General features: G+C 49.9%; 1 protein-coding gene across 1 annotated transcript in view; it reads right to left on the bottom strand.

Moving 5' to 3' along the window:
* Positions 1-16,458, bottom strand: part of LRRC74A (leucine rich repeat containing 74A) — a gene marked incomplete at both ends in the record, with an annotated part of 28,408 nt that extends 11,950 nt beyond the window's left edge. The window contains 7 exons of the mRNA XM_079769000.1: positions 2,889-2,970; positions 3,321-3,370; positions 7,373-7,469; positions 8,893-9,000; positions 11,728-11,900; positions 14,864-14,992; positions 16,422-16,458. Coding sequence (XP_079625126.1) covers positions 2,889-2,970; positions 3,321-3,370; positions 7,373-7,469; positions 8,893-9,000; positions 11,728-11,900; positions 14,864-14,992; positions 16,422-16,458 — 676 coding nt within the window. The remainder of the gene's footprint in view (positions 1-2,888; positions 2,971-3,320; positions 3,371-7,372; positions 7,470-8,892; positions 9,001-11,727; positions 11,901-14,863; positions 14,993-16,421) is intronic.
* Positions 16,459-17,996: the final 1,538 nt, after the last annotated feature.

Genomic DNA, 17,996 nt, shown 5'->3' with positions numbered 1-17,996 from the left:
GGAAGTAGCGAGGCATCAGGCTTGTCTAGGTGCCAGGTTTGCATGGAACGTGCACTGTTTTTTAAAATGTAAAGATTATTTTGTTTAAATGCTATATGGGGCTGGGAAAACATCCTATGTAAACACCTGATCATTGTTACTTTTGTTTGGGACAAGGTGAGATAGAGTTGAGGGTAGATAAGAGTTGAGTACATGGGCATCACTCTGATTGCTGGGCCTTGTCCCATGGTTTTAAATACATGTATATGCCTTTGGATCCCAAATGTATTTGTCCAGCTCCGACCAAGCTCCAAACTCACATAGCAAACTGCCTACCTGATGGCTCCATTACAAACATTCCGTGGCCCGAATGGAAATCTTGCCTCCTAACTCCTGCGCCTCTACCCCTGTGACTCCCTGAGTTTTCCCCATTTAAATAAACATCCCATTCAACCAGTATCTGAAACAAAATAACCACGAATCTATCTTTTTCTTCCCCTCGTTCTTCAGGTCAACAAGTCCTTTTGGCTTTGCTGCCAAAATATACTCTGACTCCATCCGCTCTCCATCACTGCCTGCTCCCTTAGCCCACGCATCGTCCTCGGGCCTCCTCATTGGCCTCCCTCCTTCCATTCTTGTTCTCCTCAGTTGCATTCTTCAACAGAAGTTCCAAAACTGCGAATCAAACCGCATCATTCCCCACGTTCACATCCTTCACCGACTTCTCATCACAGTAGAATAAAGTCCAGGCTTCCTGCACATCCAGGTCCCACAAAACTGATGCAAGTGGCTGCAGGCCACCTCAATGACCTCTTGTCCTTCCATTCTCCTCCACTGCCCACTCTGCTCCAGCCACACTGTCTCCCCCACCCCCCACCTCCATGTTCCTCGGACGTGCCATGCTCTATTCTTTCTGCCTTGAATGCTGACCTTCTAGAACCTAGCACGGCTGTTTCTTTAATCATATTCAGGTTTCAACAGAAAGCCACCTTCCCTGTGGGCCTTTCTCTCATCACCCCACCTAGATTAGCACCCCCCCACCCACTCCCACACTAAGTGCCCTCCCCTTGTCTACTCCTTTCCCCAGGGATGAACATTTAGGAGCTATTTTTTTCTTTTATAACAAGTTTGCAATGGAACTCCTTAGACATCTGTGTGTGTGTGTGTGTGTGTGTGTGTGTGTGTGTGAGAGAGAGAGAGAGAGAGAGAGAGAGAGAGAGAGAGAGAGAAGGAGAGAGCTCTGAGACATGGAGAAGTGAATGGCTGCATCCTTGAATATACACATTTTCAATTTTACTAAATACTGTCAAATTGCTCTCCAAAGTGCCTTTACCTAGCAGCTTCTGAGGGTTCTTATTTATCCCTGTGTTCACTACACTGTGAATTCTCTGATTTGAAAATTTTGCAGCTTTGATAGATGACAAGGGGGAAACTTTTTTCTTGTTTTATTAATGGCATTTCTCTAATTACCAAAGAGGTTGGGCATTTGGCTTTGTTTTTTCATTGTCTATATGCCTTGACCACTGTTTTTTTATTTTTTATTTTATTTTTATTGATTTCAGAGAGGTAGGGAGAGGGAGAGAGAAACATCAATGATGAGAGAGAATCATTGATCAGCTGCCTCCTGCACGCCCCCTATTGGCGATTGAGTCTGCCACCTGGGCATGTGCCCTGACCAGAAATGGAACCGTGACCTCCTGGTTCATAGGTCGACACTCAACCACTGGGTCACACTGGCCGGGCCTGACCACTGTGTTTTTGGAGTGTTTATCATCATCCAATTGACCTGTAGGATCTTTTATCAACATTTTGAACACTAATCCTATATAATAAAAGGCTAATATGCAAATAGACTGAACAGTGGAACAATCAGAACAACTGAACTGAACAACCAATTGCTATGACGTGCGCTGACCACCAGGGGGCATGTGCAAAACATGGCGGGCATTGGCCACGACAGGATGGTGGAGCAGGTGAGCGGGGGCACCAGAGCAAGTTGGGGTGCCGGTTGCTGTCATTGGGGTGAGCCTCTGGTGGTTACTGAAAATTCTTTGCTCCTGTGAGCCGCAGTCCCGCCCGGCACTCACACCCACTGCCGGTGCCAGCCCCGCTCGCACCCGCAGCCAGTGCCGGAGCTGCCGCTCGCACCTCCTGCCCGTGCCCGGCGCCAGTCCCAATCACTCAGCGCCATCAGCAAGTGTGAGTGGTGTCTGCTGGCCCTGATTGCTCCTGAGGGCTTCTCTACCTCTCCATGCTCCTGAGGGGCAATCGGGGCAGCAGCCGCCACTCTCACCCACTGACGGCGACAGCCCCGCTTGCACCTGCTGATGGTGTAGAGCGATTGGGGCCAGTGCCAGCAGTGGTACGAGTGGGGCCTGTGCCGTCAGCGTGTGGGAGCAGCTGTGGTGGGAGCAGGGCTGCCAGCAGACAGGGGACCAGGGGCTGCAGAGGGAGGGTCTGAGATTTGCCCCTTTGCCTACTGCAGCCTCGGGGCACACAGTTCTTTCAAGGTGCATGAATGCATGCACTGGGCCCCTAGTCTTTTATATTCTACAAATGCTGCAAATATCTACTTCTGACTATTACTTGTCTTTTAACATTGCCCACAATGTCTTTGATCATCCTCAGTTTTAAACCTATTGTCAAATATACAGATAATTTTTGTTATGGTTTGTACTCACTGTGCCTATGTAATAGGCGTTAACCTCTCTGAAATCAGCAAATTCTTTCTCTAGATGTTCTCCTAATCGTTTTAAAGTTTTACTTCCCACATTCACAATGTATTTCGGGTGTGGTCTCTTCTATAATGAGAACACTCAATAGCAACAACAACAGGAGATGCAGCTCTGACAAGAGATCGTTTGCCAGGTCCCTCTCCTTTGCCAGCCCCTCCCTCTGTGGGGACTCACCCAGCATGTTTCCCAGGATCTCCCCGCCCTTATCGGAGAATTCGTTGTGGCTGAGATCTATCTCCTTAATTCTGTAATTGGCCTGTAGAGAGAGAGGTGCTGTGGGTCTCCCATGGGACTGCAAATGCCTCGCGTATCCTAGGTCAGCGGGATGGGGCCCCCCACATACCCAGAACAAGGGGGACTAGGGTTCTTACACTGAAGACAATTTGGTTTTCATTTTCTGTTTGACCGTTGATAACACCTGGGCGAGTTTATTGTCATCCAAACAGTCCTACCCCCTGCTGTGGCTTTGGCCAGGATGGGTAGAATCCAAACATTCACCAGTGACCTAAACCATGCGTCTCCCTAGACCCAGAGGCTCCCCAGGCCCCCCAGGTCTCCAGGGACATCTCCCACGTGGCTCAGCGGTACCCACCCCCTGCTTCTTACCGACAGGGCCTGGCAGAGCAGCTCTGCTGATTGGTCCTTGAACTTGTTTCCTGTGAGGAAGGAGGGCGTTATCAGTGCTCTCCAGGCAGGGCTCCCTTGCCCTCCCACAGCCTCGCTCTGCCAGGCTCCTCCCCTCGGAACAATCAGATATAGGAAAAGTGGCAAGTACTTAAAGCAAAAATATGGACACAGAAGAAAACAGGAGGAAAAGGGCAACTATTTACCATCCCCTTTGACATTCTCTTCTTGCTCTGCCGTGACTGTCAGGGGAGTTCCAGGAGCAGCAACACTATACCCTGTGCATTGCTGGCAGCATCAACCCCTAGCCTAGTGCCTAAAGTGTGTAACAGTATAAAACATGCTACTATAGCCCAGCCGGCGTGGCTCAGTGGTTGAGCATTGACCTATGAACCAGGAGGTCATGGTTCGATTCTCAGTCAGGGCACATGCCCAGGTTGCAGGCTTGATCCCCAGTGTGGGGCGTGCAGGAGGCAGCCGATCAATGATTCTCTCTCATCATTGATGTTTCTGTCTCTCTCTCCCTCTCCCTTCCTCTCTGAAATCAATAAAAAAATGCTAATATAGTCTAAGCAGCAGAGACATGCCGGAAGGAGACAAGTGGGGCACTCGCCTTTGCGTGCAAAATCTCAGGGGCACTGAATGGCTCAGTAATCTCAGTGAATAATATTTTAACATTTAAAAAAGTCCAAAACCAATGCAGAAGTATCCTGTATAATAATCCTTTATAATAAAAGGGTGATATGCAAATGGACCGAACGGCGGAAGGACCGGTCACTATGACCCGCACTGACCACCAGGGGGCAGATACTCAGTAAGGGAACTGCCCCAGCCCGCAGGCCTCGATTGCTTGATCGGGGCCTGCCAGCCAACCTCTTGGTTCCTTACCCCTGGCTGGCAGGCTCTGATTGCCCGATGGAGAATGGGGAACCGGGGGTGGGTGGCAGTGGGGGGTGGGGCTGAATGCCAGCAGACAGGGAAGATGGCCCTGATCTCAGGCCAGGCCTAGGGACCATAACCGCACACGAATTGCATGCACCAGGCCTCTAGTCTATGATAAAAAAAATTTTTAAATGTTAAATAAGGCAGGACCTGACCCTGCACTTGCATAGCCAAGCCTCACTCATCTCACCCCACTCTGTCCCTTTTTTAATTTTACTATTTTATAAAACTCCATTGACTTTATTATTTTTGTAATATAATTCTTTATAGTTGAAAGTATTACATATGTCTCCCCCCCCTATTCAACTCCCCACCAGCCTGCCTCCGCCCCAGGACCTCACCGCCCCATTGTCTGTGTCCATGGGTCATGCATTTATGCATACAAGGTCCTTGGTTGATGACCACCCCTCCTCCCCCGCCCTCCTTTCCCTTCGAGATTGTTCCTTTTGTACCGTGTTTTTTTATTTAAAGGGTTGATATTTTATTTCATCCCAGATTATTTTTGTATTGACTTTGAATTTAAAAAATATTGCATCAAAATATTATTGACTTAGTTACTGAGCTTTTTGATGCCCCTTAAATTGTGTGACTGAGGTGAATGCCTCCCTACTCTAGCCCCTGCCCTGCTAAGCAGTCTAAAAGATTTCTGGGGAATAAATGACACAGAGGCTTATCCCCAAATTTCTTCTTTCAACTTTTGTATCTCTAGCACTTAAACTGTGCCTGGCACGTGATTGGTGCTCAATAAATGCTTCCTGACTGACTGACTGACTAAATGTATGAATGAATACACCCACTGAAATACAAATATTTCTTTGGCTGTGCAATAAAATGACATAACAAGCTTGTCAATGTATAAAATCAGGTAATTTTAGAACTCAGCAATTCAAGGAACACATCAGCTATAATTTGTTCAAATATTGTTGCTCACCTGTTCTCCTTTTGGAACTCTGATTAGCTATTACAGTGAGTCTATTCTTTCTTTTATATTCTTTTATCTTTTACTAGAGGCCTGGTGCACAAAATTTGTGCATGGGGGGGGCGGGGAGGGTGTCCCTCAGCCCAGCTTGCACCCTCTCCAATCTGGGACCCCTTGAGGGATGTCCCAGTGGAATTGGGCCTAAACGGGCAGTCGGACATCCCTCTCACAATCCAGGACTGCTGGCTCCCAACCAATCACCTGCCTGCCTGCCTGATTGCCCCTAACCGCTTCTGCCTGCCAGCCTGATCACCCTCTAACCACTCCCCTGCCAGCCTGATCGACACCTAACTGCTCCCCTGCCAGCCCAATTGCCCCTAACTGTCCTCTCCTGCCAGCCTGGTCACCCCCAACTGCCCTCCCCTGCGGGCCTGGTCGCCCCTAACTGTCCCCCCGTGCAGGCCTGGTCGCCCCTAATTTCCCTCCCCTGCAGGCCTGGTCCCCCACAACTGCCCTCCCCTGCTGGCCTGGTCACCCCCAACTTTCCTCCCCTGCAGGCCTGGTCACCCCTAACTGTCCCCTCGTGCAGGCCTGGTCGCCCCTAATTTCCCTCCCCTGCAGGCCTGGTCCCCCCCAACTGCCCTTCCCTGCTGGCCCGGTCACCCCTATCTGCACTCCCCTGCCGGCCTGGTCGCCCCCAACTGCCTTCCCCTGCAGGCCTGGGTCCCCCCAACTACCCTCCCCTGCCAGCCCAGTCACCCCTAACTGCCCTCCCCTGCTGGCTTGGTCCCCCCCAACTGCCCTCCCCTGCAGGCCTGATCACTCCCAACTGCCGTCCCTTGAAGGCCTGGTCCCTCTCAACTGCCCTCCCTGTTGGCCATCTTGTGGTGGCCATCTTGTGTCCACATCGGGGCGGCCATTTTTGACCACATGGGGGTGGCCATCTTATGTGTTGGAGTGATGGTCAATTTGCATATTACTCTTTTATTAGATAGGAAATTCTCTATTTCTTTATCTTCTATACTTCAATGATAGATAAAATATCCTTTCATCTGTCTTCCAGGTCACTAATTTTATTCACCTATAGCTACGGCTGTTGAATTTATCCATTGAGTCTTTAATTTCAATAACTATATTTATCCATTGAGTCTTTAATTTCAATAACTTATTTCTAGAAGTTCTATTTTGGGGGAGATCTTTTAAAAAACCAGTGATTTGTTGTTTCATTTTTTGAGTTTTCTTAATCATAATAAACATAGTTTATATTTGGGTGTGAGATATCTGCTTGCAGTTTCACTTAATTAATAATGCTGCTATCATTTTAGAGGATAAATCATATGGTAACTCAATGTATAGTGCATATCTGATAATTATATTTCTCAAGTTCTTGAGAGTTCGATGCTGCCACTTGATAACTCTCATGGTGTTTTGTTTCCTTGTTTTGTAATTTTGGACTGTGAACCCATCTTTGGGAAAGCTTTATCTGTGGGAATACCAGGCAGCAAGGAGTATGGGTCAAGAGGTTGCTCTTCCAAAGAGGTTTTATGTTTGTTTCTGTTGCCTGCTTCAGGGTGTTACCAGCAGAGGATCACTTTGTATGTTAATTTCTTGCCTTAGGAATTCCAGGGACCTGCAAGTGGTATAAATTCAAACCACAAACCTGAGGGCAGTTCTGTAGGTCCTAGAATTCTCAATTGGCTTTTTGTTTTCTGTGAGACAGATGCTAAACTAATTTAAAACAGGGGGTCAGGTAGTAACAAATGCCATTAAGGAAAACCAAGCGGGGCAACGGATAGAAAGTAATGGGAAGGGAGAGGGGCTGCTTTGAGGCAAGGCGTCAGAGCCATCCCCCTAAGGAGATGACATCTGAGCGGATGTGAATGAAGCGAGAGTCACGGAGAGATGTCTGGGGGAAGAGACTTTAAAGCAGAGGAAGGAATGTTGCAAAGTGAATCAGAAGTAGATGGTCCAGGAAAGCCAGGAAGCCAGTGTGGCCATGGATAGGGGGCAAGGGTGGCTGCAGGGGCTTGGCAGGGTCTAGATGCAGGGTTCTGGTCTCTGGAATCAGAAGCACCAGGTCCAGTTCAGCTCAACTCTGATTCTCTCTGCCTTTCACCTTCTTCCTTTCTCCTTTCCATCCCCAATGTCCTCTCCCTCCTCTTCCCTGGCTCACCTGATAGCTGAAGGCTCACGAGCGAAGAGGAATTTTTCTGGAGAAACTCTGAGATGACTTTGGCCCCCTCAAAACCAAGAGCATTGTCAGAAACATTCTGAAATGCAAGAAAACAGTTGTGTATGTACAAACCCCAATAAAGGGCCCTCATTAACAAATGATGTCCGAGTGGGGCTGACCGGAGACCTACGCTAAGGGAGTAGGTTCTTGTGGGGAGAGGGGCCTGGGTGAAAGGATGGGAAGGATCAGTGTGGTCCAGAGGATAGAAGAACATTAGGAGCCTGGCTTTTCTGTTGCCTCACTGTGAGGCCCTCGAGCTGGTCTCAGTTTGCTCTGAACTTAGCTTCAATCATGCCCCACTTCCCCAACTGAGCACATGGCAACTTTTTTGAAACCCGAGTCAGCTATATTTGAAGAGTTTGGCATAACATAATTGAAAAAATGAGTTTAGAGTAAATAATCACTTGCCAGTTCCATTCACTGATTCGAAGCATGAATCACTGTACTGGGAAGAGGTAGGGAGATAAATGGATATAGTCCTTGCCCTAGCTGGTTTGGCTAAGTGGATAGAGAATTGGCCTGCGGACCAGAAGGTCCAGTTCGATTCTGGTCAAGGGCACATGCATGGGTTGTGGGCTCGATACTCAGCAGGGGGTGTGCAGGAGGCAGCTGATCAATGATTCTCTCTCATCATTGATGTTTCTATCTAACTCTCCCTCTCCCTTCCTCTCTGAAATATATATATATATATATATATATATATATATATATATATATATATATATATATATATATATCCAGCGATTGAATGGCAGAACAATCAGAACAACCAGTCAACCAGTCGCTATGACGCACACTGATCACCAGGGGCATATGCTCAATGCAGGATCTGCTCTCTGGTGGTCAGCAGTGCTCCCACAGTGGATTGATCCCTGCAGGCCACGCTCCCCACCAGTGCACAAATCCATGCACCGGCCCTCTAGTGTGTGTATAGACATTGTCCTTTCAGGCTAGTGTGAGGGATTTTATATACATTAGCCATTATTATCTTAATTTTTGCATCTTTTTACTGTGGTAAAATAGATATAACACAATGTTCGGCATCATAACAATTTTTCAGTATACAGTTCAGTGGTCTTTAGTATATTCATATTGTTGTGCGACCATCACCATCATCTATCTCCAGGCACACTGTATTTTGTGAAATTACTTCATGTCTTTTTTAAAAAAATTTTACTTTAAGGCAACTACACAGAAGTGAGTTCATCTATTTAGGGGTTTATGAGGTCCAAACAGAAATGGTTTCTTAGGGTTTCCTACAGCCACCAGGAACACAGTCCCCCCTGGCCATCCTCTGAGGTGTGGCCCTCCTCTGAGAAGTCACTTCTACAGGCGAGGGGCCCCCAGACGCATTGCAGAAAGCCTGAGGCTGGCCTGAGCGCGGGCAGGGCCTCGCTTGTCTCCAGTGGGCTCTGGGACCCCGGGTGTGGTGGGGGGAACCAGCAGAGCAGGCACAGTACCAGCTCCTGGAGGTAGTAGTTCTCTTGTAGCATCTCCACCAGGCTCAGGATGCCCTCCTCCATGATACTGTTGTCTGCCAGCTCCAGGGTGATGAGAGTCGTGTTGGACTTCAGCCACGAGGGATGGGGGGAAAGACAGAGGCGGTTGGTGACCTAGGCAGTTCCCTGACCTTGCCCAGAACCTCCCAGCCATGTCAGAGGGTATGGAGATGCAGACTAGCAGTTTTGGAGGAGGAGACAGGAACCGGAGAATGGTGCAGGAGATGAGCCATCCCACCGAGGCGAGGACAGTACAGGTGGGCAAAGTTGGTTGACAGTTGTGAGCACTCGAAACAGTTTGTTCTTGTATTGTTATTTATTAACGATTAGATCATTTCTTTCTATTACAACTGTCAACCTACTTTTGTCCACCCCTGCATGCTGATATTTTATATTTACATTTTAGATGCATATTTTCTAGGGCAGTGGTCGGCAAACTCATTAGTCAACAGAGCCAAATATCAACAGTACAACGATTGAAATTTCTTTTGAGAGCCAAATTTTTTAAACTTAAACTTCTTCTAATGCCACTTCTTCAAAATAGATTCGCCCAGGCCGTGGTATTTTGTGGAAGAGCCACACTCAAGGGGCCAAAGAGCCGCATGTGGCTCACGAGCCGCAGTTTGCCGACCACGGTTCTAGGGCAATATGCTTATCCTGGGCCCCTTGACCCAAAGGGGCTCTGCGGGGGAATTTGCAAGAGGAACAAGAAAACAAAATCCTGAAAAGTAAGGGGGGTCCAAGGATGAGCAGAACCGATTTTAATTATTTATTTCTCCTCGAGGAGAGAGGCCTGGGGCCTACTCCAAGATTAAGGAGAACTTGATACATATAATACGAATATTTAAGCACAAGGCCTGACGCAGAAAGCACTTGCAGTGCCTGCTGCCTTGGGGAGCCGGTCTCTCAGTGTACGCTCCAGGCACAGCTGGTACCCTCCTTTAGGTAGGACCTTGCCTCAGGCTATTTGGAAGGAGTTGGACTTAAATAAATATCTAGATCCAAACTAGTCTGCATTCCCACAGGGAGGAAAGGACTGGCATTGAAGCATGAGGGCTGGGGTTAGCGCTAACCGGCACTGTATTCCCCCTTCCCCGCGTGTGCCCGGCGCAGAAAAGCACAGAGAGCAGGCGCATCTCTGGATGGAGCATTTTCAAAACAGGCAAGGCAGTGAGAGAAGCAGCAGGCAGTAAGGAGCTCTAGCCTCAGCAAAAGGGAGAATGCGCTAGAGTGAGGGACGGTCTAGCACCGTGGTCGGCAAACTGCGGCTCGCGAGCCACATGCGGCTCTTTGGCCCCTTGAGTGTGGCTCTTCCACAAAATACCACGGCCTGGGCGAGTCTATTTTGAAGAAGTGGCGTCAGAGGAAGTTTAAGTTTAAAAAATTTGGCTCTCAAAAGAAATTTCAATCGTTGCACTGTTGATATTTGGCTCTGTTGACTAATGAGTTTGCCGACCACTGGTCTAGCACATTGTTAGGGGGACAGTCCACCCAGCGCCTTCCTGCAATGTCTCTGGTCCCAGCTCTCTGGGAGGAGAATAATTCCATAGTGCTCAAGGGAGATGGCTCAGGTGGCCACCCAGTCTAGGTGTCATTTAGCAGTGTTCAGAAACGGGTCACCCTGGGGCTAGCACAGCGTGTGGTACAGCAGACAGCCCAATCCCCAATTCCATCCACATTCATCTCACCCTCTGTGCTGAGTGTTGGGGGAACAAGATGAGCAGAGAATGTCGCTGCTCTCGAGGGCACCGAGTGCAAGGGCATGGGGCCAGGCAGTTGGGGAATAGAAGTGAAGAAGCCTGAAATGGGACCCTTCCTAGCGGGATGCCTTTGATCTACACCAGACAAATGCAACATGTGAAAAGTTAAACAGAACAAAAGAAACATAAAACGTGAGACGTGAGTCCACCAGAATGTCACAGCAATTGTTAAATGAGTGATACAGAGAATCAAGGAAGACAAAACTCCCCCCAAACAGGAACTACTGTCACTAAGAAACACATGGCCTGAGTCCCGAGAGGATTTCATTATTATTCTTCACGTCCCACCCTCCACCCCACCCCCCCAAGCTCAGGAGGTAATGGTGCATTCCTCACACGACATGAATCAGTCTTTTAATGCTCAATAAATTTCAAGATGGCTTTGTTCTTTCTCTGTTCTTCCCTTCCTTTCCTCCCCCTCTTACATGTCCAAAAACGAGTGAGTGGCTTTTTATATTAATTGAACTTGCCCTTAACTGTCCTAAGTGAACAAACAGTGTAGTGCTCACGTACAGCTGTTACATTCTGTTTTCCTGGGACGGGAATCAGTTCCGTACATAATCAGTTAGGATTATAGAAAGCTATGATGCATTCAAGGGCAAGTCCTTGTTCGCCCATGCCAAGCCCAGAGAGAACATTATTCCTATGGGAAAACCTGACCCACTCTCCAGTGTGATCCTGAAGGATCACATAACGTTGCAAAAGGCAGACACTGAATGGAATGGCTCTGGCATTGAGACCCAGGCTGACCTTGGGAGAATGTGCTAGAAGGAGGGAATTAGCACCCAGCCCACTTTCCCGGACCCCACGGGCTGGTGCCTTTGTTTCCCAAAGAGGAAAGTGCACAAATTCCAAGGCCTAGGTCTCTAGCAGCCTCTTTCCCAGGACCTATTGGGGAGTCCCTGACTGTTGGGAAAATGGGCAGTCAAGCCGAGCCTACGGCAGGGTAGGCATCCCGGATGCAATTTAGGGTCCCATCACCCTGCCAACCCCCCCACCTCTGCCAGGCTTCATGTGCCTCCACGGGCATGCTCACCACCAGGGCGATCGCAATGGCCTTAGTACCGTGGGGGCCCAGCCCGTGGTGGTTGAGGTTCATGTAGGACTCCTCCATGTTCCGGATGAAGTAGGAGACAGGCACTACGCCCACCAGTTTGCAGGCCTCCATGTACAGCTCCTTTTGCCCGGTGGTGAAATATTTCTCAGTATCTGCAGAAAAAGATGTGAATGGAGGAAGCAGGGGTTTCTCTTGTGCCTTTGCCTTCTCTCTTCTGACCCCGGGCCATGTTCCCTTCTGATCTGTCCCTTGGGTGTGAGTTTAGAGGGCGGCTCCAATTGGGAAGTCAGCCAGCAGTGGGAGGGAGACTCACGTCCGGAAAGCCTCAAATGGACGTCTCCCTTTGGGCCGACACAAGGCCCCTGGGGTTAGGCCCCAGGCTCCCCTAGGACAGTGGTCGGCAAATTGCGGCTCACGAACCACATGCGGCTCTTTGGCCCCTTGAGTGTGACTCTTCCACAAAATACCACGGCCTGGGCGAGTCTATTTTGAAGAAGTGGTGTTAGAAGAAGTTTAAGTTTAAAAAATTTGGCTCTCAAAAGAAATTTCAATAGTTGTACTGTTGATATTTGGTTCTGTTGACTAATGAGTTTGCCGACCACTGGGCTAAGAGAAGGAGCCCCACGCCAGCTTCCTGGGTTGGCTGCATCCAGGGACTGATCACCAAGGGTGCGTGAAGGCCTAGTCTCCTGCCCCTCTTGGGGCAGCTCTGAAAAGCCAGACGAGAAGCTAGGGATCTGTGATGGTTGAGGGAGTCTCCATTCCCCTTTTAGTTTTGCTACCACTGTTAAGATGTGAGCCATAGAAGCATTACTGGAGACTTAGAGAAGTACCAACTTAAAAAGCCCACGTGGGGCCGAGTAGGCCTCCCATGGGGGCAAATCAGGGCAAGATGGAGAGACCCCCAAACCAGCCAGAAACAAGGAAACTTGCACGTGAGTTGGCGTTCCTCTTTCGCAGACTTGCATGTCATTTTTTTTCTCCCTAAAAAAATCTGTGATCCCTACTTTCCCAATGACAAAGCTAGCCCAGATTACACACAGTGCTAAAGCCAGCTGACAGACGAGGCCTTCACATCTCCATTCCAACCTCCTGGACCCTTTGTCTGTAGGCTTTAGACAGCCTGGCCCGTGGGCAGCGGGCAGTGGGCCTGCCTGGATGCCCATGTCCCACTGGCAGACTTTCCAGGCCAGCTGGGGTCTAAGCCTGTGTCTGTTTTTCCTTCGGATCCCAGGGCCTTTGGCCAAGCCACCGCAAACATTTCTAAGGCGGACAGTGAGAGCTTTGTCGGTGATCGGACAACAGCTTGACAAGGAAGTTGCTTTTGCAGGCACAGCTTCACACTGGCCCTCTCTCTGCGATGGTTCTAGGGCAGGGTTTCTCAACCTGGGCACTACTGACCGACCGACAGTCAGTGTTGGGCATTCTCTGCTGTGAGGGGCTGTCGTGTGCAGTGTAGGAGATGTAGCAGAATTCCTGGCCAGCAGCATCCCCGCAGTCCAGTTTGCCAAGTATTCCCTGGGGTGCAAAATCACCTCCGAGGGAGAACCATGCATGGCTGCATAGGAGAAACAGCACGAGGTGGCTGAGCAACTTCTGCTCCCTTCCCTCCCTCTTTTGTCGCCTCACACCAGCTTGTATTCCCACGGGCTCCTGTCTCAGGCCGCCCCGGGAAGCCCTCCCTGCCCCAGTGCCAGCCCCTCAGCCCCAGCTGCAGGGGCACCAGGAGTGGAGCCGCGGGGCCTCGAGCTTCTGTCTCAGCACAGAGCTGGCACCAAACGTAATCATTAGAGGTTCTCCTTGGCCAAAGCAGCATAGGGAACCCCCAGCTTTGTCCCTGGCACTGATTCTGCTCTGTCAGATTCTGCTGACCCCTTCTAGCTGTATTCACTGTGGTTGTATTTTAGAGGCAGCTTGCAACACTGTTACCACTAGCAGGGAGTCGGGGTGAGGAGAGGAAGGAGTAGAAGCAGGGGTTCCGCATCTTCCAACCATGAAACATTCATTGTTGAAGGCAACATTCACAACAGACTGGAAGTGGAAAAGTAGGAAAAAAGAGCAACAACTTATAAATAAAAAAGAAAGAAAGAAAGAAAGAAAGAAAGAAAGAAAGAAAGAAAGAAAGAAAGGAAGGAAGGAAGGAAGGAAGGAAGGAAGGAAGGAAGGAAGGAAGAAAGAAAGGAAGGAAGGAAGAAAGGAAGAAAGGAAGAAAGAAAACCGAGCAACTAGATGCCTGGGGGTGGCAGGGAGGAGGTCTGTGTGCAGGGTGAATTGTACGTTGACCACGGCGGGGGTTAGGAACTGACTGTATAGAGGAGTTTGACGGTTGAATTTGGCTGAACTGCCTTGCCTGCGTGTCTACAGCCTCTGATCACTGCCCACCACCCAGCCGTCAGGACACAGGAGAGGAAGGGCCGCTGGGCCAGCCTCAGCTGGGAGGTGTGAGGCTGGCCCAGCGGAGGGGCCGGCATTGTTCTTGCCTTGCTTCACGTGTGTTCTTTGTGGCACTTCCCTTGTTGGGGAAACCGGGAGGATGAGGAGGAGGAAGAGGAAGAGGAAGGTGGAGGTGCAGTAAGAGAGTCTTTGCTGCAGCTGAGACAGTCCCCTCCCGCCCCCCCGGACCTCCCCGCCCCCCCCCCCCCCCCCCCCGGCCATGCACTTGGATTTGTCAGGGGCTCTCAAGCAGGGGAACACAAACTCCAGTGTGAGGAGAGGAACGTCACCAGGATGCAGGTTGGGCCACAAACACGCCAGGGGCCCCTGGAATATGGAATGCTGGAGGCAGATTGGCAGGGCGGGGTGAACTTGGAGTCAGCAAGCATTGGTAAGCTCTCGGTGGCCTTGGGCAACTCATACAATCTCTTTAAGCCTCAGTTTCCTCCTCTGTCGAGGCAGGTAGTAATGCCTCCCTCCTGGGGCTGTGGCGAAGGTGACACAAGATGCCCCGTGTGGAAACATTTGGGAGACCAGAAATCCCCGTTCATTGACTGGCTCAGCATTCAACAAGCTGATGTGCCCACGCTGCTCACCCGCCAGGCCCCACGCATGGGGCAGAGCCATGGCCAATTGGGGAAGCCAGGTCTGTCCCCCCACCCCTCCGAATGCCCACGTTCACCTTCAATCTCGAGGTCTGTTTCTGAACTCTCCCGGGTGGGTTTCCCTTTATCCGTAGCCGGGGCGGCTTCGGCCTCACAGTAGAGCATTTCATCACTGCTGTGTGGTGTGGACTGGGTCCCAGTCTCCTCTAGAAGGAAAACACATCTCCACGATGTTGGAAATGAAACCCGCCAGCCTTTCAGGTGGAGCCACTTCTGCTTCCCTCCACCTCGGGTTTCCTCCTCTGCCTCCCAGGTTCTGGCTGCAGCCTTTGTCCCCCAGCTGCGCGTGGCTCCAGACACCAGGGACTCCATTCTGCAAGCACCCCCTCCCCGGCACTGCTGCCTCCCGCCTCCAGCATCGTGGGGTCGCATGCTACCGCTCCTCGTGTTCTCTGGAGACTTGCTGCCCTATTCCCCTCTTTGGGCCTGACTTGGACATTGGCTTCTTGCTCCCTCTTCTCTTTCTTACTGGTTTGGGTGGGGTTCAGAGTTGCTTTCCTCTGAATGATGGTGAAGGCCACAGGCAGGGCAGGCAACTCGGTCAAATGTAAAATAAACTGGAACAGGAGTGGTCTCAGGAATCAAGAGGGATAACTGGATTCCTAAGAATTTGAGCTAGCTTCTCCTCCTTCCAACCCAACTTCTATTTTATGACCATGAAGAGGGCAGGGCTTACAAAATCCCCCTGGGGTTAAATTCATTGCTATAATTAAATACACGTGTCCTGAGCTTCCTCACTTGCTAGACATGGTCTTTCTGCCCCTGGGCCACTGATCTGGGACCAGCTGTGGGTTCCTGACAGCTACACACACATGTCCAGAGCTCGTCCTATATCAGAAGGAAGCAGTGGTTTGGGGAAGCCAGGCTGCACTGCCAGAACTTAGCCAGCCTATTCTTTGGGTGGACTGAGCATTGGTGGCAGGGGCCCCAAGTTTTGACCACCAGGTTCTAAGATGGGAGTTCCCAACGAGTCCACACAGGTCTGTGTCTTTCTTAGTCCTTGTCTATAGACCCAAGCCCCAACATTTATTTCCCAGCCTGTAAGATAAGGTCTGTGTAATAAGGGGTGGGAGTAGCTAGTGGCCTGGTAGTTAGAAGACATACAGCAGATTAACCAGCAAATTAGGTATCAAGAAGTGATGACTTTCTGAGTCTTAATTTCCTCAGTAGTCAAACAATTTTAGAATTCCATCCAATCTGTGGAATGCTGGTAAATGTCTAACTGGCTCTCCAGAAAAAAAAAAAAAAATTCTGATGTGTAGTAATGGCCATTTCCAGTGGTGTAAATGTTCCCAATATGGGTGATTTCAAACTGCCAACATGACGTAGACCAGCTCAAAAAATGAAATTCAAAGTCGGCTAGAACTGGTAGGAGCCAATTCTAGCACAAACATGCATTCAACGCTCTCACTCCCTGTTTGGCAAGTCCCGAAGCCAAGTCGATGTACATTAATCCCAGATCTAGCGGGTCCCAAGTAAGAAGGGCACTAGGCTTCTGGGTCCATGTGATCACTGGGTATTACACTGAGGCGGCCCGGAAGGGCTGGAGTGGTGAGAGATGGGATGCCTTTTCACCTGTTGTCTCAGACTCAAGAGGTTCATCATTGTCCATGGTGCCAGGGGCCTCCTGGGGCTGCTGCCAGCTTCTTGCCACCTTTCGGCTGCTTCCCTAAGAAGCACACCTGTCCATTCACCTCTGTCTCAGACTTTGTGCTCTCTGCTCTCACATAGGCAAATCTGGGGGGTGTGGGTATCTTTCTATCCCTGCAAGCCCTGGGGAGAGTGGGCTTTGGTGGGAATTGGACATGTATGGATTTGACCCCAACTCTGGAAGAGATAACTACTTCCCAGAATCATCAGGGAGAGTGGTACAGCTAAATTCCTAGGAGCCCTGTCAAAAGGATGTCCATCTGCCTGCAACTTTATGACTTAGGAGCCACTTTCATTTCATCGGCAACATTCCATGACCTCATGCAGACATTGTGATCCATGTGAGTGGACCTGGTAACAGCAAGTCTGCCACCCTCTTGGTGGCTCTGACAGTCATCTTTTTTCATATGTCTGCTGGGACCAAGCTAAGGCTTGGCTGTGATTACGAAGGTGCAGTGGGGGTGCCTCTCAGTGGTGTTGTAGTTCCCTCTGAGTCAGGACCAAACCCAAGCCCCTCAATCAGGTGACTGTGAAGAGCTGCCACCATGTTCTTCTCTCCAGGTGGTTGTGCTTCAGGTACGAAACATTTCAGTGATGGGTGAAGTCTGTTTTCTTCTACCCAGTTCTCCTTCCTTTGTTCTTGTCCCCCCTTGGGAGAGTATCCTCAATCTTGAAGCAGAAGATCTAAAGCAAAGCACAACAAACATATGTTCTATCACTACAATTTGTTGCAGCCAAACCGTTGTTCAATCCAAACTACTGGGCTGCCTAACTTGAAACCACTCAACCATCATTCCCACGCTTGGCTGTTTTCACGTTCGTTGAAGTTCACTTGCAGTTTACTGTCAAGAGACTCTGGAGGCATGTTTGTTCCTTCTTGATAAGCTTTCAACACATCAACGTTCAGGTCAGTGACTACAGGGCTTGGGGACATGAAAATGCCTCTTTGCCACTCAGAAGAATGATGAAGATCTAGGAACTTGTGTGGGGAAAACATAGATCCTTGGATCAAAAGAAATATGTAAATCTGAGATGTTAGTCATTTCTTCAGGCATTCAGTCTGAAAAATATAGAGCAAGGCACTAAGACAAGCACCATTATGGGGAGGGGATGCAGACATGATTAACATGGACTTTCAGGGTATCCAATATAATAAGAGGTAATATGCAAATTGACCATCACCCCAACACACAAGATGGCCGCCCCCATGTGGACACAGGTGGCCACCACAAGATAGCCCGCAGGGGAGGGCAGTTGTGGGCAATCAGGCCTGCAGGGGAGGGCAGTTGGAGGCGACCAGGCCAGCAGGGGAGAGCAGTTAGGAGTGATCAGGCCTGCAGGGGAGGTCAGTTAGGGGTGACCGGGCCAGCAGGGGCGGGCAGTTGGGAGCGACCAGGCCTGCAGGGGAGAAAAGTTGGGGGGACCAGGCCAGCAGGGGAGGACAGTTAGGGGCGACCAGGCCAGCAGAGGAGGGCAGTTAAGGGTGACCAGGTCAGCAGG

This window comes from Cnephaeus nilssonii (assembly GCF_951640355.1).
Source record: "Cnephaeus nilssonii genome assembly, chromosome: 4".
NCBI lineage: Eukaryota > Metazoa > Chordata > Mammalia > Chiroptera > Vespertilionidae > Cnephaeus > Cnephaeus nilssonii.
Note: the sequence above shows the minus strand (reverse complement) of the source record. Positions and strands in the feature narration are given on the sequence as shown.